The sequence below is a fragment of the Trachypithecus francoisi genome, unplaced genomic scaffold (assembly GCF_009764315.1).
Source record: "Trachypithecus francoisi isolate TF-2019V2 unplaced genomic scaffold, Tfra_2.0 Lachesis_group10, whole genome shotgun sequence".
In the NCBI taxonomy this organism is placed as follows: Eukaryota; Metazoa; Chordata; class Mammalia; order Primates; family Cercopithecidae; genus Trachypithecus; species Trachypithecus francoisi.
Window position 1 is genome coordinate 41,333,756 of NW_022681455.1, and position 24,599 is coordinate 41,358,354.

The window sequence follows — 24,599 nt, forward strand, 5'->3', positions numbered from 1 at the left end:
CCTTATTAAACTTGATACAGTTCTCATTTAATAGTATGAGCTCAGTCTTTCTCAACCATTTCTCTTGTCTTTTTTAAGACTTAAGTTAAAGAACTGGGCAGAGGCCGGGCGCGGTGGCTCAAGCCTGTAATCCCAGCACTTTGGGAGGCCGAGATGGGCGGATCACGAGGTCAGGAGATCGAGACCATCCTGGCTAACACGGTGAAACCCCATCTCTACTAAAAATATAAAAAAAAAAAAAACTAGCCGGGCGAGGTGGCGGGCGCCTGTAGTCCCAGCTACTCAGGAGGCTGAGGCAGGAGAATGGCGTAAACCCGGGAGGCGGAGCTTGCAGTGAGCTGAGATCTGGCCACTGCACTCCAGTCCGGGCGACAGAGCGAGACTCCGCCTCAAAAAAAAAAAAAAAAAAAAAAAGAACTGGGCAGAACTCCAATGATGGATTCAGACCACAAAGACTAAGCCATCCACTGGTGCCTGGACTGGGCCAACTTTGCTACATGTGAAATATAGGCCTTTATTTCCCTGAACTCAATAAAGATCCACAAACCCAAAAGGTTGGAGCCACTGAATGTCACAGAGGGGAAGCCCCACTGCCAGGGATTTACTGAGGCCTAAAAAGGGTGAGGCACTTCCCCAAGGTCACTAAGTATGATCAAGGCAGAGAGGGACCAAGAATCCAGAATCTTCTATTGCCCTGTGATGGCTGCCCTTACCTTTGCAAAGGACTGAAGTTTTAGTATTTATGTAACAAAGAGACACTAAGACCAAATTACTAAAATGTTCCTGAGTCAGGAGCAGTGGGTGATGGAACCGCTTGACCAATTGCGTCATTAATTTGTAATCAGCCTGTCAGTGACCAGGTATCCTTGGATGTTTCTCAAGAACTGGGAAATTATTATATTCTATTATATGGGTTCAGTAGATTCCAACCATCCTGCCCATGGCTCTGTCCCTTTGCTGGTCAACTGTTTATTTGCAGATGCTATGAAGTTCAGCTTCAGCCCCAGCCTGTCCTGATATTCACATATTCAGATTAGCATATATTCAAATAGCAGAAGAGCAATGTCCTGTGCTAATGGAGGCCTCTCAAATTCACTAGCTTGAAAAGAGTTTTATAGAAAAACTTGAGGCAAAACCACTGAGCTCCACCATCCCAGTTCCACCTCCCCATGTAGGCAGGCAGGCTTGCTAACAAAGGAGGGGGAACTGGCAGTGTTTCCACCAATGAGAAGCAACTGAAGGTCACCAAAATGTCCTTCATTTTCCTCTCTAATAACTGTGCCTCATCTACTGCTATTGAAATCCCTGAGAAGAGGAACAGCTTTTCATTGGCCAAACAGGGCCCATTTCATTGAGTCACCAGGCAATCAGACGGATCCCTGTAAGTCACAGCTGCACCACTTATCTGCAGAATGATACAGTGAATAACTTAACCTCTTTGCATCTTCTCTTCTGCAGTGAAGACAGCAGCACTTATTTCAGAGTAAAGAGATTAAAAAGGTATGTGCTTGGCTCATAGCACATGTTCAATTAACCAGTTTCTCTAGCATCCCTCTGCTACAGAGTAAGATAATTTTTTATATCACCTAGTCCAACATCCTTGTCTTACAGGTGAGAAAATGGAGGCCCACAGGGAAGTTATTGACTTTCTCAAAAAAGTCACAAAGCAAGAGAATGGAAGACCCAGGTCCCCTGATCTGAGGCCTGGCACTTTTCCCATTGCTCTGTGCTGTCTCTCCAGACAGCCCCTCATGAATGGGCAAATGGGGTCCAGTTTATTGGCTGTGCCTAAGGAAACCCTTCCCTGACCTGGGCCCTGCAGCTGCTCACCTTTGCACCAATACCAGCCAAATCCGATGGTGTAGGACAAAGGGGTCCTGAGGAGACAGGTGGGTCATGCACTGATACAGCCTCAAGTCCTGCCTCCAGAGCCCTATCACCATGACCCTGATTATGGCTTCCGTGGCATAATCCTCCAGCAGATGCCTCCTGGCCCAGGCTCAGTTTAGGTCTTTGTTTCTAATCTCCATGAGCGCCAGAGTCTCCAGGGGACCCTGGCTCCACCCCCACTGCCAGGCCTTCAGGCTGGAGGCATATTTCATGATATAAGAACAGACCACAGTCAGATTCTGTCCTTCTAGCAGGCACATTCGCTCCTCCATGTCACCTACAGCTTGGAATCCGGGAATGAAGAGTCAAGCACTTCGCCGAGCAAACATGATTTCTTCCCTCAGCTCTGCATCCCCAGTCTCAGACCACAACACAGACATAGGACCACAGATGAAGAGTATTCCTAGCTCCTCCGTCAAGCATGTAGGAGTGATTAAGTATTTCTGTGATTATTTTTAAAAGGTTCTACAATCATATATATGTCTGTTTGCATATATACATTATATATGATATATGTGATACATTTTATATATATGATATGATATTTTATATATATAATATTATATATATATAATATATCAGCAAGATTCCTACCCCTATGGAGCAAATGAGGCAAATATGTATCATGGTTGAAGTTTGAATCTAGAAGACGAGTTGACAGTAACTACTCTTTCTACATTTCATAGACTGGAAAATGTTCATCATAAAAAGGTACAAAAGAACTTCACCAGATTTACCATCCATTTTCTATTCCACTTGTGGTGGCCCAGGCGTGCCTTTTGCTTTCTGATATACAGTTCTTTTGTCTTTGTCTTTGTTTTTTGAGACAGAGTCTTGCTCTGTCGCACAGGCTGGAGTGCAGTGGTGCAATCACTGCAATCTTGACCTCCTGGGTTCAAGGAATCCTCCCATCTCAGCCCCTACCAAGTAGCTGGAGCTACAGGTGTGTGCCACCATACCCAGCTAACTTTTTGTTCTTTATAGAAACAGGAATCTCACTATGTTTCCCAGATTGGTCTCGAACTCCTGGGCTCAAGCCATCCTCTGACCTCAGTCTCCCAAAGTGTTGGGATTATAGGTGTGAGCCATAGCACTTGACCTCACACAGTTCTTTGTATTTAGCTCCTGTTGTCCCCAAGACAGATGCTCTTCCCACTATTCTCTCTTCTCCCAAATGGAAGGGATATTTCCATTTGGTCCCAGAGGGGAGTCAACCTGAACAGTTGTAGCTGGCACTAGTCTCTCTCTTCTTCACCCTCAATATCACAGATCACCCTACACCTGGTTCCATCATCATCATCTCCCATCATAAAATTTTTAAGCATGGCCGGGGCGGTGGCTCATGCCTATAATCCCAGCACTTTGCGAGGCTGAGGCAAGACTATCCTGGCCAAGATGGTGAAACTCTGTCTCTACTGAAAATACAAAAATTAGCTAGGTGTGGTGGCGCATGCCTGTAATCCCAGCTACTCAGGAGGCTGAGGCAGGAGAATAGCTTGAACCAGGGAGTCAGAGGTTGCAGTGAGCCATGATCACACCAGTGCACTCCAGCCTGGTGACAGAGTGAGACTCCATCTTAAAAAAAAAAAAAAAAAAATTAAGCACTTATTAGGCCCTAAATACTGAGCCAAGGGCTTTTCATCCATCCACTGTTTAATTATTTAGACAACTCTCTGAAGTAGGTACCACCTACAAATACATACCTGTGAGTCAGTTCCATTTACAAATGAGGAAACTGAGCCTAATAGAGGTTACAAACCTTACTCAAGGTCACATACACAGAGTGTGGCTGAGATGGGATTTGTTGCCCCAGCCCTCTCTGATTCCAGAACTCTTATCCTCTTCTCCACACTCCGTTCTTTGTCTTGCTAGTGACTTCAACAGAAGTTTTGTTTTCGTGTTACTACCTGTCTTTTTGCTGTTATTTACCTTATGCTCTACTAATGCCTCCTCTGCACAGTGAGTGCATGCTTTCTTAAGGGGAGACTTTGCCTTGCTTTTTTTTTTTTTTTTTTGAGACGGAGTCCCGCTCTGTCGCCCAGTGTAGTGGTCGGATCTCAGCTCACTGCAAGCTCCGCCTCTCCGCCTCCCGGGTTTACGCCATTCTCCTGCCTCAGCCTCCCGAGCAGCTGGGACCACAGGCGCCCGCCACCTCGCCCGGCTAGTTTTTTGTATTTTTTAGTAGAGACGGGGTTTCACTGTGTTAGCCAGGATGGTCTCGATCTCCTGACCTCGTGATCCTCCCGTCTCGGCCTCCCAAAGTGCTGGGATTACAGGCTTGAGCCACCGCGCCCGGCCTGCCTTGCTTTTCTTTACATCTCCCAGGATATCAGCACAGTGCTGGGGGATTACTTGGCTGAATCCACCCAATTCTCTCAACTTCAAGATGCAGTAGAGGAACCACCAGCATCTATTTCATCTCCCAGTCCCTCCTGAGTCAGGGTGGACCGGCACAGTCTGCACGCATTGCCTTCGTTTCCCTTTCCCATCTGTACCACATTACCTGATCCCATTCCAGTCCATCCCAAAGATATGAGAGGAAACTCCCACTAGTGGGCACTTCTGCTGGGCTGTCTATATCCCTCTCCCTGGTGCCCTCTTGCCCAGCCTGCTTACCCACTCTCCTTACCTGCACCAGCAGCAGCAGGAGCAGCAGCAGCAGCAGCCAGGGCCACCCCCGGAGCCCTGCCCCCTCCACTCTATCTGCCACCTAGATGTGTTGTCTGCTGGCTGGCCCAGGGCCTCTTCTAGTTGCTGCAGGATGTTGCCTCACATACGTGGTCACTATCTCCCCACGAGGATGGGCAGTTACTTTACAATTGAGAAACCTTGGAGGAAATGTGACTGGGGGAACAGCTCAGGAAAATGCAGAAGAGAGGCAGGCTAGCCACCCTTGTGACAGCTTCCTTCCTGCCATCATGATGTCACAGTGCTGATGGGAACACTCAGTTGCTTCCCTTTCTGCACCATGGTGAGTCTAGACCCACCCACCCGAGGTCCCCACTGCGTCACTCACCCCCTCAGGCCACCAACCTCCTCATCCCTGACCACTGACCCCTATAACCCATAAGTCTGCACCCCAGTCTCCCTGTGAAATGGTACTGTGCCAACAAATACTCTTCACCCCACAAGGCTGGATTCAAGCCTTTCTGCTGAACCTGCCCTCTTTAATATCAGCCTGCACCATGGTTCCCAAGCACAGGCACGTGGCTTCACTCAGGAAGTGCACATGTACACACCCAGGCTCCACCTCCAGACATTCTGACTTGGCAGATCTGCGAAGGGGCCCAGGAATCTGTATTTTAACATCAGCTTAGGTGGTTCTGAGGCCAGGAGTCCAAGCTGGCCATTTCTGCAAGAGCCGCGTATAGGTAAGATGGGTCCTGTAGCATGTCTCGGGGGCTCAGGGGCTTTGCCTGAGTACCAGGTATGGGCTTCCCTGAGCTACCCTGTCCAGGCACAGGCATGGAGACCACAGTTATAACACTAATAGCAGTAGCCACCATGGATTGAAGTCCTACTGTGTGCCAGGTGCTTTACCCAGGCATCTCCTTGGATCCTGTCAACATTGGGAGCTGGTATAATGGAGGCATGTCATCTTGTGACTCTCCAGCACCAAACACCTTTTCCTTTTGGGGGGACAGGCTCCAATGTGTGAGTTTCACACAGATGCAGAACCCTGCTTCCCCTTCTATTGAGGATGGAGGCAGCTATTCCTCCCACCCTTCTCCCGGCAGCTATGCTGCAGGCACGTGACTTGACCCCAAGCCTGGCCACATGCATGATTCTGCCCAGGACCCCAGATCTGCAAATGAGACACAAATGCAGAGCCAGTTGGAGATGACTTACTCGGTGGCAATTTAAGGATTCAGAGTCTAGGAATAGCATGGTGGCCTCCAGTGTCCAGGGCAGTGGCATTGATGGCAACATGGCCAGACTGTCTCATGTGGCCTCTGCTGTCCATTCTCTCTTGGCTTCTGCCCATTTTCCAAACCTGATCCCCCAGCCTCTTGTGAACTCTGAGTTACTGATATCCCCCTAGAATTCCCTTGCTGTTTTAGATAGCCAGAGTTGGATTCTGTTGTTAGCATCCAGAATCATCGCTGGCATGGTTAGGCACCATCATGCCCGTTAAGGCAAGGAGGAATATTGAGGCCCAGAAGGTTAACTGAATCACCCAGGATCAGACACCCTGCAAGGATGCAGAGCAGGGATTCAAACCCAGATATTGTTTTCCTCCAAGGTCTGTGTCATTAACCACACAACACTATTGTATTAGTCAAGGTAACAGCAAGACACGGGTGGCTCATTGAAACTGGGTAATTGAAGAGTATTTAATAAACATGTGCATAGAATTTAGGGAATGCAGTAAGGGGGTGCTTCAGTATGCTGAGGCTGGCAAAAGTGGTGGGCCGTTCCCACCACTGGGCCTACAGAGGAGAGGATGGAGCAGGTGGCTGGACTCGGAGATGGGAACTGTTTGGTGAGGGGCTTGAAGGAGCCTTCAGAGGGGAATGCAGCCACTCCTGCCACCACCTCCCAGGGAGGGAGCCCTGAGGACAGAAACCCTGATCTGACTCTCTCCCCACCCTTGGCTCTCCTCTCATGTTTCCCATTGGTTCAACCAGCCAGAAACTGGCAGCCAAGGAGCCTGCTGGTTTAGCCACACTGGTCAGGTTCCCAGGCAGGATGGGGAGGATGGAGCATGGCGTGGCCTGTAAGTGCAAATGGGAGAGTATCCAGTATGGCCATTTGTCTTCCAATTTAGTGCATACAGTATTTCAGGCACGTTTTATATGTTGGACTTAAATAACACTTGATCTATAATAAGTTAAGCACACAGGCATGCACTGGACCATGCAGTGGGTTACATCTGGATGCATCTCTAGGAATGTGTCATGGGCTTTCGTAAGGAGTGTAATGACTTCTTGGAAACAAGCTTGAGATTCACTAAGAGGGAGCTGTATACTAGGATACAGAAGGTCTGCAGGGGCCCTGAACTCTAAGCATTTGCTTTCTGCTCCAGGAGAATCTGATGCAGGTGGTCTAAAGACCTCTGAGAAACACCGCCCTCGTGTATTCCACCTCTCCTGGAATGCATTTAATGATAATACTCCCTTGCCCTGGCAGTTTGTCAACTTCATAAACAGGAGCAACACTGGGATTGCTAAAGTGCAAGTTCCAGACCAGCAAGCTCAGCATACAAACACTGCATCCTGCACAGTCACTGCCTCTGAGCTGCTTGATTCTTTTAGGTAAGAAAATAAATGCAGAGATTAACACCTTCTGGATCTAGTGCCTCTGCAAAGATTCTCACCAGAGCATCAGGATGAAATAAATGCCCCCCACACATCTTCTAATGGGCCCAAAATTGGGGTTCAGAAGTCATCTCTCTAGGGTCATTACCGTTACCTGGGCAGGTTCTGACAGAGCAGCGTTCAGGGGAATGGGGAAGTCCCTATGTGATGGAGCAGGCTGGGAGCTGGACCTCTGCGTGCAGACAATTGTTTCCACAGAAGTGGAGCTCATTGTGAAAATACATTTACCTAACATGAGACATACTGTATATGTAGAAAAGTATGATTGCTCTTGGGAATTGAGGATAGTATCTGCCCTGGACATCACTAAATTGGGCTGGAAGGACCCACCATCCTTTCCCCATCCATGAGGCCTGTTTCCCTTTAAAGCTCGAATGGTGGGAAATAACAAAATCCTGATTGAAATCTGTGGGAGATTGCAAGAAAATCTCCCACAGAGATTTTCTCCGTGGTGGCCTGAACACCTACCTACTTCACAGAGGAAGGCACTGGAGAGAGCATGGAAACTGAAGCGGGTGCTCCAGGAGCAGACTGAGAGAGGAGGAGGAGGGCAGAGTGGGGAACTAGGCGAGCACATGGGGACAGCCTCCAGAAGCCTCCCAGGGGGAGAGCTTTTACCCCACCATCCCTGCCCCTTGTGTGATACAGGAAAGAGGCATTTAGACACAGGCAGAACTCCTGGTCATTCTATTCCATATGGCTTTGGGGTCCTTCAGGTAAGGAGCTCTTCAGTTTTCACTCCTGTCAGTGGGCGGTGACTTACTCATGTGGCCTCGTTCCAGTCACATATATTTCTGCCTTCATGGGGCTATTTTCAGGATCCAGCAATAAATGCACACAGGATGTCTGACACTGTCTATTGATGTTCTCCTATGGATCCCATCTCAGTCTGCCAGTATTTCCTCAGGACAAGATACTCAGTTTAACTCTTTCTTCTGAGAAGGATGCACTTTCTCACCATGATGTCTTATTTCTCCATGCTCCACAATCTTCAACACCCTTTTCTGGGAGTGTTGGAAAGAACCACATATACGCATGAAACCCAAGTGTCTGATGCTAGAAAGAGGAAGTCCCAGCATAGGGCAAGCAGGATGCTTCTGTAGTGGGAGCTCTGTCCAGGTCAGGCCAAAATTGTATGGTCCAGGGCAAAACTGAGCAGAAGTATCAGGTGTGCCTTCTGCACGTCACAGCCCCCACAAGAGAATTACAGTGAAAAGCATTGACCTGTCTGTACTTCATGCGAACCCCAAGTGGCCAGTGGAATGAAGGACCAGGCATGTTTGGGGCTGTAACTTCTTTTCTGAGGTGGAAATGCCCACCCAAGGTTATTAGAGAAATGAGGGCAGTGAGCAGGAAGGTGAGACACTGACTTTAAAAGTAGCCTGTGATTACAAATTTAATTCATGTTATTAACTCCCCGCCTTTTACCTCCTCCCTCCTCCCTTGGCACAACTGCCAGATGGATATGGTTGGAAGTCAGAGGACGTCCTCGTGGGTTCGTGGGTCTAGGGTCCAAATGACCTCAGCGTAACAGCAAACAGGACAGAGAAGACCAGGCTCTTACTCAGGAATCCACCAGCCACGATAATGACAATACTGAACACAGGAACCCTGCAGGAAAGAGGAGGCTGAATGCTACTGCTGGTAAAGGCTCCCCCACATGCATGTGTTCCTTCTAGAAAATGCCTTCATGTCCCACTCCCATCTGCTTAGGTCCTTGTTGCACCTTTCCCACACTGCCTGACCCTGTGCTTTTCGGTCTGTCTCATTGCCAAAAACTACTGATTAGAAATAATTCAGTGGAGAGTATAGGTCCCTGTCCAGGAGAGGCACTGTTGGGAGACTCTCAGGCTGATCAGCCCATCCTCTTCCTTGTGATGTGGTAGGGAGAGGGGACCCCAGCTAGGAAACCTGCTATCTATTCTCAGCACCATCCCCTGCCTACTGGGATAGTCATCTCACCTCTTTAGCTCAGTTTCCTCACCTATAAACCGGGAAGAATCCAACCCTAGTGAAAATCTCATCACGAATTTTATAGATTTTGGCGAAATGATTTTAAGGGTTCTGGGTAAACATCAATAGGTATCATAATAAAAAGATGCAAAGGAGTAAGGGGCACTTGGCCAGTTCCATCAGCAGACATGCAAGCAGATGAGAGCACAAGGATGTGGCATGGTAAGAAACAGAGACAGACAGATGGCAATGGAACAAAAAGGCCAGATGCAGAGCCAGTGCCATGCGGGAACGTAACGTCTAAGGAAATCAGAGGTCCAGTGGATAAGCCGGATATGGTAGCATGCACCCATGGTCCCAGCTACTTGGAGAGGCAGGAGGATCATTTAGTAAATAGTGTTGCAGTATCTGGACAGCAACATGATAATGGAGTTGCCTTTTCTACAGTTTACAGCATGTAGCAGAATAAATCTTCCCCCTGGATTAAACATTTAAATAAAATTAAAAAACAATCCAAGAAAAGTCACCAGGAAATAGAAGAAGACACATTAAGGAATAAAGCAAAGCAACTGATTTAAAATCAACACATCCACCTATACAAAACTTAAAACCACATGCACAAACTAGCAAAGAGGGAAACAGCATAAAGGAGCTAGAAAGCAGAAAACTGCCTATTTGCCTGAAATCCACCCCTAGTCAACAGCCCTGATTTGTAGCACAGGGGACTACATTCCCAAGGCTGCCTGGTCAAGTTCAGCAACTGGTAGGGGACAGGGGGCAGAGACGGGGGCAGGGATGGGGCAGAGAGACAGGCAGCAAGGGACAAGGAGCCAGCATCTCTCTCACCCCTCACATGGTTGTGGCCCACTCAGCATCCTCAGCATCTGCCGTGATTCCGGTGCTGTAACCTGAATGTCCTGGCTTCTGGGCTCTGCTCACTGCACCTCCTCCCCAAGTCTCTCCTGCGAGTGCTCTGCCTTATCTACTCTGAGTGCTGTACCATTTTCCTATGCTGAACTCACGGGGCATGTCCACTCCCAACAGGCCACCACCTGCATTTCTTTCAAGGCTGCACACAAGCTACCAACCCCCTGAAGGGCCAGGAATTCATGTGTTTGGCTTTGGTTAGAGCTGCCCTTGCTCAGTTACCGCCCCTTACAGGGACAACTCCAAATGTGACCCAGGAGTCCCCAGAGCTCCTTTACAAGACTGAGCCAGAGTTATCCTGTGAGATACTCCTTGGTTATGACAACCTTGCTTGCCTTCCTTCCCTTCCTGGTCCCACTTCCTCAATGGCTTTGCCAGAAATCACTTCCTAAAACATTTTTCTTTTTGTCATTTTTTTTTTAGAGAGAGAGAGAGAGAGCAGGATCTTACTCTGTTGCCCAGGCTGGAGTACAATGGCTTGATCACAGCTCACTGAAACCTCGATCTTCCAGGCTCAAGTGATCCTCCTGCCTCAGCCTCCCAAGTAGCTGGGACCATGGGTGCATGCCACCATGCCCTGCCAATTTTTTTATTTTTGTGTAAAGACAGGATCTTGCTAAGTTGCCCAGGCTAATGTCAAATTCCTGGGCTCAAGTGATTCTCCCACCTCAGCCTCCCAAAGTGCTGGGATTATAAATGTGAGCCAGGATGCCTAGTCCTAAAACATTTTAACAAGACTTTATGGCTTGCTTCTGGGGAACCTACATAGAGATAAGGTGATAGTGGCTACATCTGCAGTGTCTCTCCATCCCCAAATTAGTGTCTCAGCTCTTCCATCACCTGGGCAAACAATTCCCTACATTAAATTCCTTCTTTTCCTGGCTGGATGTGGTGGTTCACACTTGTAATCCCAGCACTTTGGGAGGCCGAGGTGGGAGGATCACTTGATCCCAAGAATTCGAGATCAACCTGGGTAACACAGGGAGACCCCCATCTCTACAAAAACAATAAAAAGTATTAGCTGTCCTGATGGTATGCATCTTTGGTCCCAGCTACTTAGAAGGCAAAGGTGGGAGGAGGTTGAGGCTACAGTGAGCCATGATTGCGCCACTCCACTCCAGCCTGGTTGACAGAGTGAGACCCTGTCTCAAACAAAAAAGGGAAAGGAAAGGAAAGGAAAGGAAAGGAAAGGAAAGGAAAGGAAAAAGGAAAGGAAAGGAAAGGAAAGGAGGGGAGGGGAGGGGAGGGGAGGGGAGGGGAGGGGAGGGGAGGGGAGGGGAGGGGAGGGGAAGGGAAGGGAAGGGAAGGAAGGAAGGAAAGGAAAGGAAAAAAGCTTCTTCTTTTCAAACAGCTAGAGTGGATTCCAGACTGGACTTTTGCTGAAAGGATAGTTCATATTAGACGATAAAGTTAACAGGTAAAAGAGAGATGCAGTCTCTAGTAGCGAGGCAGGAGAATAGGGTCTGGAGACAGAAACATAAGGCCAATTCATGCTGAATCAAGGCGCAACACCAAGGTCTGGGAGCAAGGAATCTAGGACAGATTCGTGCTGATTTCCCAAAACTAGATCAAAAGGAAAACTCCTGGGGCTGGGGTCAGGGAACCGAAGGCCAATTAACAAATTTTCTAAAGCTAAACCAAAAGGAAAAACCCCATCTCCCCATTCCCCGGCAGCAAAGGATCAAAGGCCACTCTCCCCACAGCCTTCCCCGTTCCACCACGTCTCAGATGGAAACGGAGAGTGCCTTGGATTGGTCATGTGCCAATCAGAAATGACCATCCGTTTATCTCAGAGGGCGCCAATTCACCTCAGCCTTTAGGTAGCCACAAACCAAACGCTTTATACAGATAAGGGGTAACTGAGAGGAACCTCACGTGGAGTACTTAAAACCCAGAAAACTTTGTAACCCGGCCCTTGAGCCACTTGCTCGGGGCCACTTCTACCCTGGGGAGCACTTTCTCGCTTAAATAAATTCCTGCTTTCACTGCTTCATTCCTTTGTTACTTTGTGCATCTTGTCCAATTCTTTGTTTAAAAGGCTCAGAACCTGGACAGCTTACACTTAAGGCCCTCCTTCCCGTAAAAGTAGGAATATGGGCAAAGATCATGTACTCTTAACTTATGTATTGCAAAATGAAAGTAGAGAAAAAAGAATTGACTCTTAGTGGATCGTTCGTTTGATTTATTCCACAAAGGTTTAATGAACACTCTGTTCCCCAAACAATGTAATGGGAAAAAAGGCACTACTACTACCCATATGGAGGTGGAGTCTTCACTCATAGAGAAATTAGGGCAGGCACCAGTTCACATTCATTTTAGCAGGAATGTGATTTAATTCACACTATTTAATGATTTAAAAGACTAAATCCATGTCTGTAAGCCTGCAGTGACACTGCTTTATTTATGCATAATGAATCACACTGCAAATTGTTTCCAATCTTTTGGAAGACCATTGGTAGATGCTATTTGTATACAAAATGATATCAGTGTTTAAATTATCTCATGGAAATTTCATTTAATTATTTAAAAGAAGAAAAATACATCTGCAAGAAAATGTTTATCTCAGAGTTATCAACACTATATCAATGTCTAAGAACAGGCCAATGATTATGTAAGTTATGGCTTTCCCAATTGATAGAAAAATATGCACTTACTGAAATTATATTTATGGAATTTAGGTAGCAGCATCAAAGAATAATATCAGCACGGAAAAGAAAAAAACAGGTATAATTAGACTTACTGCCATATTAAAATATGTATAAACATAAATAAAGACTAGAAGAGAATATGAGAAAAAAGACATGTTAGACTAGTGGTCATGTGAAAGAATATTTCCTCCCTGATAATTCAATATTTAATGATAAACACATTCTAATATAAATCAACATTTAATAACTGTACAGAGGTGTGAAATTGCTAAGTTAGTGGTTCTTAAGTTTGCGTACACATTAGAAGTCTCCTAAAGATCTTATTAAAAATACTGAGATGGATCTCATCTGCAAAAATTCTAATTCTATTGATCTATAATTGGACACATGCAACAATATTATTTACAAAACAATAAGGCAAAAACCAATACTGCATTTAGCCCCAGCTCCAGCTCCTGCTGAGAGCTGTTAGGTGGACAATGTCTTCCAGCTCTGGGTTTCTAGCATGCCTACTGAATTGTCAAGGAAGTTAAAGCCAGACAGGGTTCCTGACTCACCCAGAGTCACAGTTAGTCAGGACGACACTAGATCCAGGGCCCCTCACTCAGAGTGCTTTCCCACTACCCATCAGACCCCTGGGGTTGGATGAGCTCCATTGGAATTTGGGGAAGACGCCATTTCCCTCTCCTTAATACTCAGGTTGCAAGGAAACAAGGAAGGTGAACTGGGGAGAAGGACAGACTGACCGAGAGCCTCCCCTGTTCTCCATCACCACTTCCTTCTCCCCCTGGACCTTTCTACCCAGACTAACATGACTCAAGTCAGCTCCTGCCCCACCCTCCCCTTTCCCTCACTTTCACATCCTCTCAGCACACGGACTGGGGAAAAAGGGCTCAGTGTCCAAACCAGGGGCCCAGGGCCTGAAACCATACCTGATGATATCTGTCACATTTGTAAGGTTGATTTCAGAGCCAGGAGTGGAGACAACGGCAGTTGACTCGGGTGGAGCTTGGGTCACCGTTCTGGGACTGGTATAGCGTGGGCGCAAGGACTTAGCAGTGGTAGGAGGAATCCTATACACATTCTGGGTAGAATTCTCATTGGAGCCAGGGGTACCTGAAGAACCTGCAAGAAGACACATTGGATGGATGGATGGACAGATGAATGATGAAGGGGTGGATGGGTGGGTGAATGGATATATGGATGAAAAGGTGGATGAGTTGATGGACGGGTAGGTGGTATGGTAAATGAAGCTGAGGAGGGAAATAAGCATGGCCCAAATGCAAAGTTTTCTTTTGCTAAAACCAAAGAAATACTGTGGAGTCAACCTGAGTCAGAGATTGAAAAAGGGAAAGAAGAAAAAAAGGGCAGGAAGTGAGGGAGAGCAGAAAGAGAGAAGAAGAAAGGAATTTTTTGCCATTCGTATTGCTGGAAATGCACTTGCCTTCTGTTCTTCACCAATTCATGTGCCCCCACCTTCTCCAAGAATAATTCCAGGCTTACTTGATTCACTCTGCCTTTCATTCACCTGGCTTATGACATATTGCTTTAAAAGTTATCTTTTATTAATATATTGTGTGTGCACCTTGTCTTCCTCAGGCTTAGAATTCCCCAGGTGCTGGGAACTTGAACCTGCCTCCCTTTCCTCTGTCTTCCATAATTCATTCCTTAATGCAACATCTACTGAGAGCCTACTTTGTGTCAGAAACTACATTATTTGTTAAGGGTGCAGAACCCAGGGAGGCACAGGGGCTTCCCTCAAGCAGGTCTGAAATTAATAGGGGACAGGTAAGTAAACCGGCCTCTCCTATCCAGTGAGATAGAGTTGTGTATGAGCTCTGGAGACTTGCTCCCTGAAAATGGGAGCCATGGACCATCAGCATTGGCATCACCTGGGAGATCAATAGAGATGCAGACTCTTGGGTCCCACCCTGGACCTATTCAGTTGGAGTCTGCATTGGAAATAAGATCCCCAGGTGGTCTGTGCCCACAGAAAGCTCTGAGAGGGGCTGCTTTAGAAGCACACAGGCATGCCACCAAATGCATCCTTGGGAGGGGGAGTCAGGACATGACTTCTAAGTGGAGAACAAAGAATGGGACTAAATTATCCCAAATCTACCACTCACCTTAATTGTACCCCAATTCCTACCACAGCACCCCAAATTAGGCTCTGCTATCCAAGGAGAATCTCATGCATGGAAGGTTCTACTTACTATTAGACCTCAGATGAGAGACAAGGAGCTTCTGGGAGGAAGACAGCCTGCTAGGAATCCTGAACCCCAGCTCTGCTGATGCTACCACCCCTGCCCCTTTCCTCACCTGGCCTTCCTGTCCCCACCAATCCCAGGCCACTCACCCTTGGTCACCACCAAGCGGATGGGACCAAACAGCATGTGAGATTCCTTGGGAGGCTGGTAGATCACACACTGATACAGTCCAGAGTCTTCCACTTGAAGGTTGGTCATTTGGACCTTCAGTAAACCATGAGCAGGGTGGTCTTCTAGTATGATCCTCCCAACTTGGACTCGATAGGAATTCTCTGAAGGCCTCTCTGTTTTTGCCAGGATCTTGGGCATCTTTCCCTCCATTTTCTGCCAAGCTTTCCTGCTGTTGGCATACTTCTCAAGTGTGTAGTCACATTTTACCTCCAGGGTCTGCCCCTCTTTGTGTTCATACTTCTCCTCAGTTAATTCAGTTGCAGCTCGGAGTTCTATAAGCAGGGAAAGAGAATTGGGTTCTGTGAGGAATTATTTTTCTCTCTCTGGGTGGGGAAAAAGGAGAGGAGCCCCCTGTTTTTCTTGTCCAACCACCCATATTTCAGACAATGTTCTTGAGGCCTCCAGAGAAAACACAACTTGCCCTGCAAGCCAGCACTAGACCTCAGATCTTTCCACTGTGAGTAGGTTTTTTACTATAAGAGTGAGACTTCATATGGTGCACAAGGATCAAATTTCATAAATGATCACAGGAAGACTGACTTTGAGAGGAAGAAACTACCCAACTGGAGACAGAACATGGGACATTGTGCTAAGACCACAAGTGGCTGCAGCATGGTGGGAGGGAATAATTACAAGGCTGTATGACATAAAAAGTGAATGCAAAGACACAGTGCTAGAAGAGAGTGGCTCCAAGGACAGCTTGAGGAACTTCACCTAAGTCAGGGCAAGAACATCAGTTCAAAAGACCTTTGGACAAACAGTGAGGAAGCCGTCTGGAGGGCATGATGAGCATGGATATCTGACTACCTGGCACTCCTTTCTCCCTTCTTTGGGTAGCAGAGCACCCCTTTCCAAGGGAACGATCCTGTGTGGCTCTACTATTGGGGCTGCCCACATTCTCAAGGATGGGCACAGGACACAGGCTTTGCCAATCCAAGTACCCCATCTCGGGGTCAGGTGTGGTAGCTCACGCTTGTAATCCCACACTTTGGGAGGATGAGGAGGTCAGATCACCTGAGGTCAGGAGTTTGAGACCAGCCTGGCCAACATGGTGAAACCCCGCCTCTACTAAAAATACAAAAAATTAGCCAGGCATGCTGGTGCACACCTGTAGTCCCAGATACATGGGAGGCTGAGGTGGGAGAATCACTTGAACCCAGGAGGAGGAGGTTACAGTGAGCCGAGATCACAACACTGCACTCCAGCCTGGGCCTTGCCAGGCTGATTGGTTTGGGAAGGAGCACATGGCTGAGCTGGACCAATCAGAATCCTCCCTGAGACTGCTGTAGCCATTAAGAGAAATGCTTCTTGCTGGGATTCACAGGTTAGTGAGATATGAAACTTTATTATGTGAAACTTTCTTCCATGTGGGAATAGGCTGCCTGAGAATGGCTAAACAGGCAGCAAGTGAGTGAGAGGAAGGGAGAGAGGGGAGAGTGGAGAGGAGAGAGAGAAAGAGAGAGAGAGAAAAAAAACCCACGTTATCTGAGTCATGGACTCAGCTGTGCTCCAGAGGAGCACCCCTTGTACTTCCCAGTTACCTGAGCCAAGAAATGCCCCCTCCAATTTTTGATGTCACAGAGTCACAGCAGTGGTTCTCCACTGGGCAGCAATTTTTGCTCCCTGCCACAACTTTTCCTGACAATATCTAGACATTTTTGGTTGTTATAACCAGGGAGAGAGGTGGGTGCTACTAACATCTAGTGGATACCAGGCTAAGCATCCTACAGTGCATAGGACAGCCCCCACAACAAAGAATCATCCCACCCCAAATGTCAATAGTGCCAGGTTTGAGAACCCCTGAGTTACAGTGACAATGGTTTCCACCACATTCTTGGAGACTGAACCGGGTTAACCATCTGGAATTGGGAATGCTCATCTGGCCTTGTCCAAGGGAGCCTTGCTGATGGGAGGCCAAGCAGAGCAGAAGTTAGAAGACCAAGATCCGTGTTTCAGCTGGACACCCAGGGCTTTCTAAGTTTGCTGAAAAACTGTAGCTTACCCACTCAGGCCTAGGGTACCTTCCCCCATGGAGCACCAAATAACAGGCTGGACAGTGCTGCTGGGTTTACTGTGAGGGTCAAGGTAACACTAGTACTGCTGTTATTAATACCACACACTTAGGGCCTTGCAGGCCTGGTGAAAAACGACAAGCACTGCCCCTTTCATGGAGCCCCCTGGCATGCCCACCCCAGGAGAGGCCAGCAGATCTGCCTGACCTTAGGAAGACTCAACTCAGGGACTCACAAGGATTTTAAAGGTGAAACCAGGCTTGAAAGCCAGTTCTTCTGGGAGTAGACTCCAGTTTCTAAGGAAACCTTGCCAACAGGCCTCCTGGGCAACTCCCACACACTCCGGTCAGGAGTGCCCCTCCAAGAGGCAGCTGAGCAGAGGCTGAGTGTTGTCTGAAACCAAGCCTGGTTCCCTCATTGGTTCACTCACTCATCAGACTGTGGCTGAGAGACTTCTCTATCACAGGGACTGTGCTGGGCTCTTTGGAAGACACACAGACTCCATCCTCAAGTTGTCACCACGAAAGCCCTAACCTCTGAAGTTAATGTTACAGATAAATCTCCTTTATTTGCCAGCTCCCCAGGGAAGGTGGGAGCTACAGGTGACTGAGTTTGCAAACTTGCCTGTCTCTCACAGAAAGAAGGAGACAGTAAGAAACGAAGGCTGCTGAGCTGTCTGTGCAGCATTGCAAGAAGGGAATTCCTTTGAATATGTTAATTAAAAGGGTAGCAAATACTACCTATTAAGTATTATGTGCTAAGGGTTTTCGAAGACTATCTTATTTAATCTTTGTAATGTAAAAAGTTGACACTATTATTCTCCCCATTTTATAGATAAGGAAACTGAGGCACAGAGAGATTAAGTGATTTGCCCAAAGTCTCACCATAGTTAAGTGCTAGAGCCAGGATTCAAACCCAAGGACTCTGGTTCCATCTAAAGCACTGAGCTACATGGCCCAACACAGTCTGATAGGGATTAGAGCAGTCCTGGCCCAAGCATAAATAAGCATCCAGTTGCAAGGAGCATTCAGGTTAACCTCTAACCTATCCCCACAGGGCACAATGAAATATATACCACTGGTTTTCTCTCACACAAGCACATAACCTTCAGCCCTCTGCTGTCTCCCAGTTCTCCTTCAGAAAAACATGAATCAAACACGAGGAAATACACTTGTCCATGAGGACCTAAATCCCTTCTGCCCATCTAGATTATCACTCCAGCTCCAAGAAGCCCCAGAGCAACGTCTGAGCATGGGCTTTACAAGGCAGGTGTCCATGATTTTGCTCAAAGTAGAGGGCCCAAGAGAATACCTCTCCCCAATTTTTCATGCCTTCCTAAGGCAAGCCTCGCTTTTAACTCATATTGACACTTTCCTCCTGTTATTCATAAGGATTAGGAGGAGGAGTGAATAAAGCCCCACATGCTTCTGGTTTGGGTGCAGGTATGAGCTGTGCAGATCTTAAGAGGAGACACATGGAAGAGCTGGGGCATGGGCCGGCCCTGCTGAGCCTCAGCAACTGTGCCCTCCAATCCCAGCGTGCCATGGAGAGCTGGGATGATCACCCCCACCAAAATGAGCACCAGCCTCTTCTGGTCACATCTGTGTCCTCAGCAGTAGTATATTTGCTGGCCCATAGTAGACCCCTAGGAAATATTTGTTAAATCAATTCTGCCTTTTGGGTTTAACGGACTGTCAACATCAAATGGAATATAACATCCAACATCATGATGGAATATAAGAAAAAAATTTCAACATCAAGTAAACTCATTGTAGATCATGCCATGATGAGATCTACTCTATCATTATTCCCATGCCAGACTTTGCCTGTCTCTGACAACGTCAACATGCACAGACATCTTGTTTCCCTGACTCTCTCCTTCTTTTACTTTTGTGTGCAGACACTGCACGTTCTCCCGATTCTGGGTAGAGCAGCACAGTCTGGCATAACTATTGGGTGGCTCTATCTTGGATGGCCCTGTGTTCTGAAGCTTCAACAGAAAAGGGCGCCCCGAGATCCTGGACCAAACGCCATCCCTGCCCACTCCTCTTCCTTGTCTTACCTGAGACAAAGAGCATCCACAGCAGCCCCCAGAGCCGGGTCTTCCTCATCCCTCCTGTGCACCAACTCCAACTGCTGCTGAGGGCTTCCGGGACAGCTACAAGGCACCACAGTCACCTAGAGGCTTCAGAAAGTTGCACAACAGGATGTGAGGACATTCCTGGGAGGCACTGAGCCTGGGCTCTGTTTCATCACCAGTTGCTGTGACTCCTGACATCAACAAAAGAATCCAGAGACCAGGACTCACTTCTCAGTTAAGTTTCTTTGAACTCCAGTTTTCCTTTCTGTGGTAATAATGACAATTACCTTTCAACCTCACAAAATCTAAGGAAGAATGATACTTGAATGTAAATCAAAGTAAGGCATTAATATTAGGAAGGGGAACAGAGGGCCCTTTGCTATCCAGAGGCCCCCTCTCCATTCACATCCAATTTAGCGTAGTGAAGAGAGTCAGGCCCACATAGGGACAGGCGGCAACAATCGTATCTCATCTTCTCATCTTCATGGTTTTTGTGAGAACATGTTTCTACATCCTGCCCTGCTTAGCCCCGCCGGTTCTCTTGGCTTCTGGTGACCTGGGGTGCACCTCCTCTTCATTACCAGGAGGGCCATACCCTGCATTTGTCCTCAGCATTGCCACAGACTTGGCGTGGGAGCTCACAGTAGTGTAGGGACCCCAGAAACAATTTGAGAGGACACTGCCACCATCCAACAAGAACAGACTTAGATTTAAAAAGGAAACTTGATTCAAGACACTCAAGAAAGAAGAAAAAATCCAGCAGGGTTTGTATTAGAAGCAAGAAAAGACAGATTTGACAGTGTGAAAGTCAAATCAGTAATGGAGAGGATTCACTTCAGAAATATTCCCAAATGTAAAATGAATAAAGACATTTAGAAGAGCTCAGAAATTTAAGCGAGGAAAAATAATAGAACTCCAATCTACAAATTAGAGATGCCCTTAAAGCATAAAATGGAATGGTGGATCACAAGAAAGATTAAAAATTTTATCTTAAAAATATGCTTTCCAGGTCTGAGAAGAAATCTAAAATTGGAGGTTGAGACTTCAACATGGGCAAGGAAAAAATTCATAAAGTGAGATCTAGAATAGGAAGTGTCTAGGTGAAAATTTTTAAATTTAAATACAACGACTCCTACTGTTAAACAAAAAGTAACTTGGTTTCTTCAAAGGAATCAAAATAATCAGGACTCCAATTTCTTCTCTGAGTAACAAATACCATGAGAGAGTGGGATGAGGTATAGAGAATATTATGACCCTAATATTTTATACCCAAATTCATTGCTACTAAAGTATAGGAACAACTAAAAGGTACTATCATATCTGCAAATTAAAACAACAACCAAAAAAATTTTCAAGGTTAACTTTAATTTTTTAAATTAAAACTGTTCAATGTAGCAATTTATAAAATATAGAAAATAAGAAATAAACTTAAATCATGTTATTACACTTTATAGAGATCATTTGTAGTGGAGATTTTACTATGTTTATTTTTTGTTTTACAAATAATGTCGGAAAACAGGCTTCAAACATGCTCGAACTGAAATCTGCTGGCCCCTCCTTTTGCTGTAGTCAAACAGTCCCTAAAAAGGAAAAATAGACACGAAAGGTCTTAACATTTTCTGACTCAGAGAAGAGCCTGTGTGACTTCTGTGGCGATGAGTCAGATTAATACAGCTCATTTCAGTGAATAAATCCCTCTTCTTACAACAAAATTAATATTCCACACTTAAATAATAGCTATACATACTTTCTACACAATGTAGAAATATATACTTTCTACATTTTTGTGTCTTCATATACTTTGTGTGGAGGATTAAGTTCCTGGAAGATTAAGAGGGAGCTTTGAACTAAACAGTCCAAGAAGAATTTCTAATTAGACTTGAATATCACCGGAGGCTGATAGCTCCTTCACATTTTCCTAACTACAGACAGCACCTGTATTTAAATTAGAATGAACTAGAAGGAAGTCTTTCTCCACTTGTCTGATCTATTTGTGTACTTGAGGTCAACAGTGTAAATAGTCATGTGTCACTTAATGACAGATACATTCTGAGAAATGTGTCGTTAGGTGATTTTGTGTTGTGGGAACATCATAGAGTGCACTTACACAAACCTAGAGGGCACAGCCTACTGTACACCGAGGCTGTATGGTATAGACTATTAATATTAGGAAGGGGAACAGAGGGCACTTTGCTCTCCAGAGGCCCCCTCTCCATTCACATCCAGTTTAAACAATTATCTTTCAACCTCACAAAATCTAAGCGAGAATGATACTTGAACATAAATTAAAGTAAAGCATGTTCCTAGGCTGCAAGCCTGCACAGTATGTTACAGTCCTCAATACTGTAGGCAATTGTAACACAATGGTAAGTATTTGTGTATCTAAACATAGAAGAGGCATAGTAGCAATACGGTATTATGACATTATAATCTTATGGGACCACCATCGTATATGAGGTCTGTCATGGACCAAAACGTCCTTGTGCAGTGCATGGCAGCATTCTCTAATCCTTACCACTTTATTTTTCTGAGGAGTTTAATGACCCAACCAGTAACTTCTTCAGGCTGAATAGGCATGACGATATTCCTGCCTAACTACTAGGGTCTCTTTAAATTCTCAAGCTACTGCTCCCAACAAGATATTATTTCTTAAGGCTTCTCATAGAAGAACATAGTGATTTGTGACCTATGGTTCCTGTTAATTTTACTAAGGCTGGGTCACATGTCCCATTTCCATGCTTGCTCATAGGGTGGCCTCTACCACCAGGAAGATTTAGTCTTTGGGTACCATGAACCTTTTTGTACTTGTCAAACTCTATCTTCAGAGCTATTATGAAATTAATACAGTTTCAAAATTGATACAATTAATGAAATAATACCAATATTATTCTGCTTTGTTTTGTCTTTAATAAGTCAGTGCCCCAAGTCAGTCGGTCTCAATCTTCACTACGGGGTAAATTAGCAGTTTCTTCCTTAATAAAGATTGGTTAATCTAACCTAGCTAGAATATATGTGTAACATTTTTTAAAAATGAGATTGCATATACAATATCTTCTTCTCTGGCTCAGAGGAGGGACCCACATGGAACCAGAACACAGATCTCTGAGGATGGTGTGACCCTGGTGCTGATATCTCTGAGGAGGTCCAATGAGACTACTTCTGAGGGTGGGGAAAACTGCAAACTGGAACCAGTCACTGTTGCCCTTGAAAAGCATCGCTGAGGTTACTCACAATGGAAGGGGATGAAACAGAAATCAGTGGACGTGTCCTGTCTTCCTCCTCCAGCCTCCCAGTATCCCTCTAGTGCCCCTATTGAGAGTCCAACAGGGAACCAGCCAGCAAAGACAAAGTGAGTTTCAGAATCTCCACTCAAACCAAGGTAAAGAAGTGTTAATCAGAGAGACGATGACTGAGTAACGAGCTCACTCACACAGTCAATAAACAAGGGCACCTCAGTTGTGGGACAGGATACTTTGATGAGCCGTGCTAAGTGACTGTGTTACAGGAAAGGGGTCCAGATCCAGATCCCAAGAGAGGGTTCTTGGATCTCACACAAGAAAGAATCCAGGGCAGGTCCACACAGTAAAGTGAAAGTATGTTTACTAAAAAAGTAAAGGAATAAAGAATGGCTACTCCATAGACAGAGCAGCCCCAAGGGCTGCTGGTTGGCCATTTTTATGGTTATTTCTTGATTATATACCCAACAAGGGGTAGAATATTCATGCCTCCTCCTTTTAGACCATAGAGAGGAATTTCCTGATGTTGCCATAGCATTTCAAAACTGTCATGGTGCTGGTGGGAGGATGACCAGAGGTCACTCTTGTTGCCATCTCTGTTTTGGTGGGTTTTGGCCAGCTTCTTTACTGCAGCCTGTTTTATGAGCAAAGTCTTTATGACCTGTATCTCGTGCTGACCTCCTATCTCATCCTGTGACTTAGAATGCCTTAATCATCTGGGAATGCAGCCCAGTAGGTCCCAGCCTCATTTTACCCACCTCCTATTCAAGATGCAGCTGCTCTGGTTCACACGCCTCTGACATTTCCCCCCTCCCTTTAATAAGGGAACCCTTAATCCTAAGGGTTTCAGAGGGATGAAGATCTGTTTTCTGTAACTTCTTCAGGCTGAATGGGGTGACGATATTCCTGCTGAACTATTAGGGTCTCTTGTATTCAGTGCAGGGAGTAGCTCAGTCAGAAAGCATCAGTATGCTGAGGGCCATTCGTTATTCTTGAGTTCTGACAAAAGTTGATGTCTGGAAGATTAGTAAATGTTCAGTTTAAGAAAACATTCAGTAAGCTTATCTTGCATTCCTACACAAAGAGTAAAACAGCAATATATTCCACAACAATAAAGCAAAATAAGTAAAATTATCCCAAGTAAACTAAATTAGAAGGCTTTCCATGAACTGGGCAGCTGTTAAAACCAAGCTGATATAGGGTTGTTAGCCAATTCCAACATGTGCTCAGAATTAAAATATTGATCCAGATTTTTGTATTTCCCCTTCCTGTTGTTTCTTCTGAGCAGCAGTCAGAAGTCACTGGTTGGTTCACAGGAATAAGCAAGGTTAGCCTAAATTGCAAAAACAAACTTAAAATTGAGGAGACTAGAATTTAATAACAAGTGTACCATAGTTCTTGAAACATAATATTTCTCTTTCCAATTTCCCATTTTTACTAAAGACAAATCATGGCAAGACAGATTTGCTTTATTATGCTTGGCCTGGTTATTTGTATAAAGTGCAGCAAGAATCATTATTTTTCACATAAGCCCTTTTTAAATTGGCTTTGATGGAACTCTGTTCCCTGGAAGGAATCTTACATAAGACTTTTTTAAAGTGAAGCCCAGCCATAGGGTTGTACCCTTAAATACCTGAGTTGAGTAAATTCTACTCCTCTTGGGGGTCCTGGACCTGTTAGAAAGTGACATTCTTTACTTACCACTGGTAAGAAACCTTGTACATGGACTGTGTAGGCAAGGTGTGAGTCCAGTTCCTCAAGGGGCTTTTATTGGCTCTAGAAGTCAAATCTGATTCCTTAAAGGAAAGCATGCCATTCCAGTCAAAGCCTTGGTAAAATAACCAGTTTTTTCCACTGTATGCTGTTGCAGAAGAAAACAGATTCTTATTATACTTCCACAAATAACTATATTGCCATAAATTAAGAATACTCACAAATAGTTTCTAAATTCTGGAGAAATCGGGTAAAGAGAAACAAACATGCTCCAAATTTTGTTCAGAGGAGTATACTTTACTCAATTGTTAAAAGCTGTAAATAGCTTAAAAGTTTTCTTAACTCTGAAAAACAAAACAAAGGATCAGCAACATTTTAAGCAAA

The 24,599-nt window shown here is 45.6% G+C and overlaps 1 protein-coding gene and 1 long non-coding RNA gene across 2 annotated transcripts; both read right to left on the reverse strand.

Annotated features, from left to right (window-relative positions):
- Window positions 1-7,796: 7,796 nt before the first annotated feature.
- On the reverse strand, window positions 7,797-19,389 carry TREM1 (triggering receptor expressed on myeloid cells 1). Its single transcript, XM_033217096.1, has 4 exons — window positions 19,249-19,389; window positions 15,093-15,446; window positions 13,669-13,861; window positions 7,797-8,819 (listed from the first exon to the last, which is right to left on the reverse strand). Exons 1-4 carry the CDS (start codon window positions 19,295-19,297, stop codon window positions 8,714-8,716), a joined length of 702 nt encoding a protein of 233 aa, XP_033072987.1. The 5' UTR covers window positions 19,298-19,389; the 3' UTR covers window positions 7,797-8,713.
- A 1,329-nt stretch (window positions 19,390-20,718) lies between these two features.
- LOC117087190 lies at window positions 20,719-24,328 on the reverse strand. The gene is made up of 3 exons (XR_004438721.1): window positions 24,204-24,328; window positions 23,261-23,518; window positions 20,719-20,846 (listed from the first exon to the last, which is right to left on the reverse strand). It is a non-coding gene; the product is annotated as an uncharacterized LOC117087190 (long non-coding RNA).
- Between the last annotated feature and the right edge of the window lie 271 nt (window positions 24,329-24,599).

Coding starts and splice junctions, on each gene's coding strand:
- TREM1 (XM_033217096.1), bottom strand. CDS start 19,297: ATGAGGAAGACCCGGCTCTGGGGGCTGCTGTGGATGCTCTTTGTCTCA. Junction 15,447..19,248: donor GTGGATGCTCTTTGTCTCAG/GTAAGACAAGGA, acceptor CCCTGCTTATAG/AACTCCGAGCTGCAACTGAA. Junction 13,862..15,092: donor CCGCTTGGTGGTGACCAAGG/GTGAGTGGCCTG, acceptor GTCTTCTTGCAG/GTTCTTCAGGTACCCCTGGC.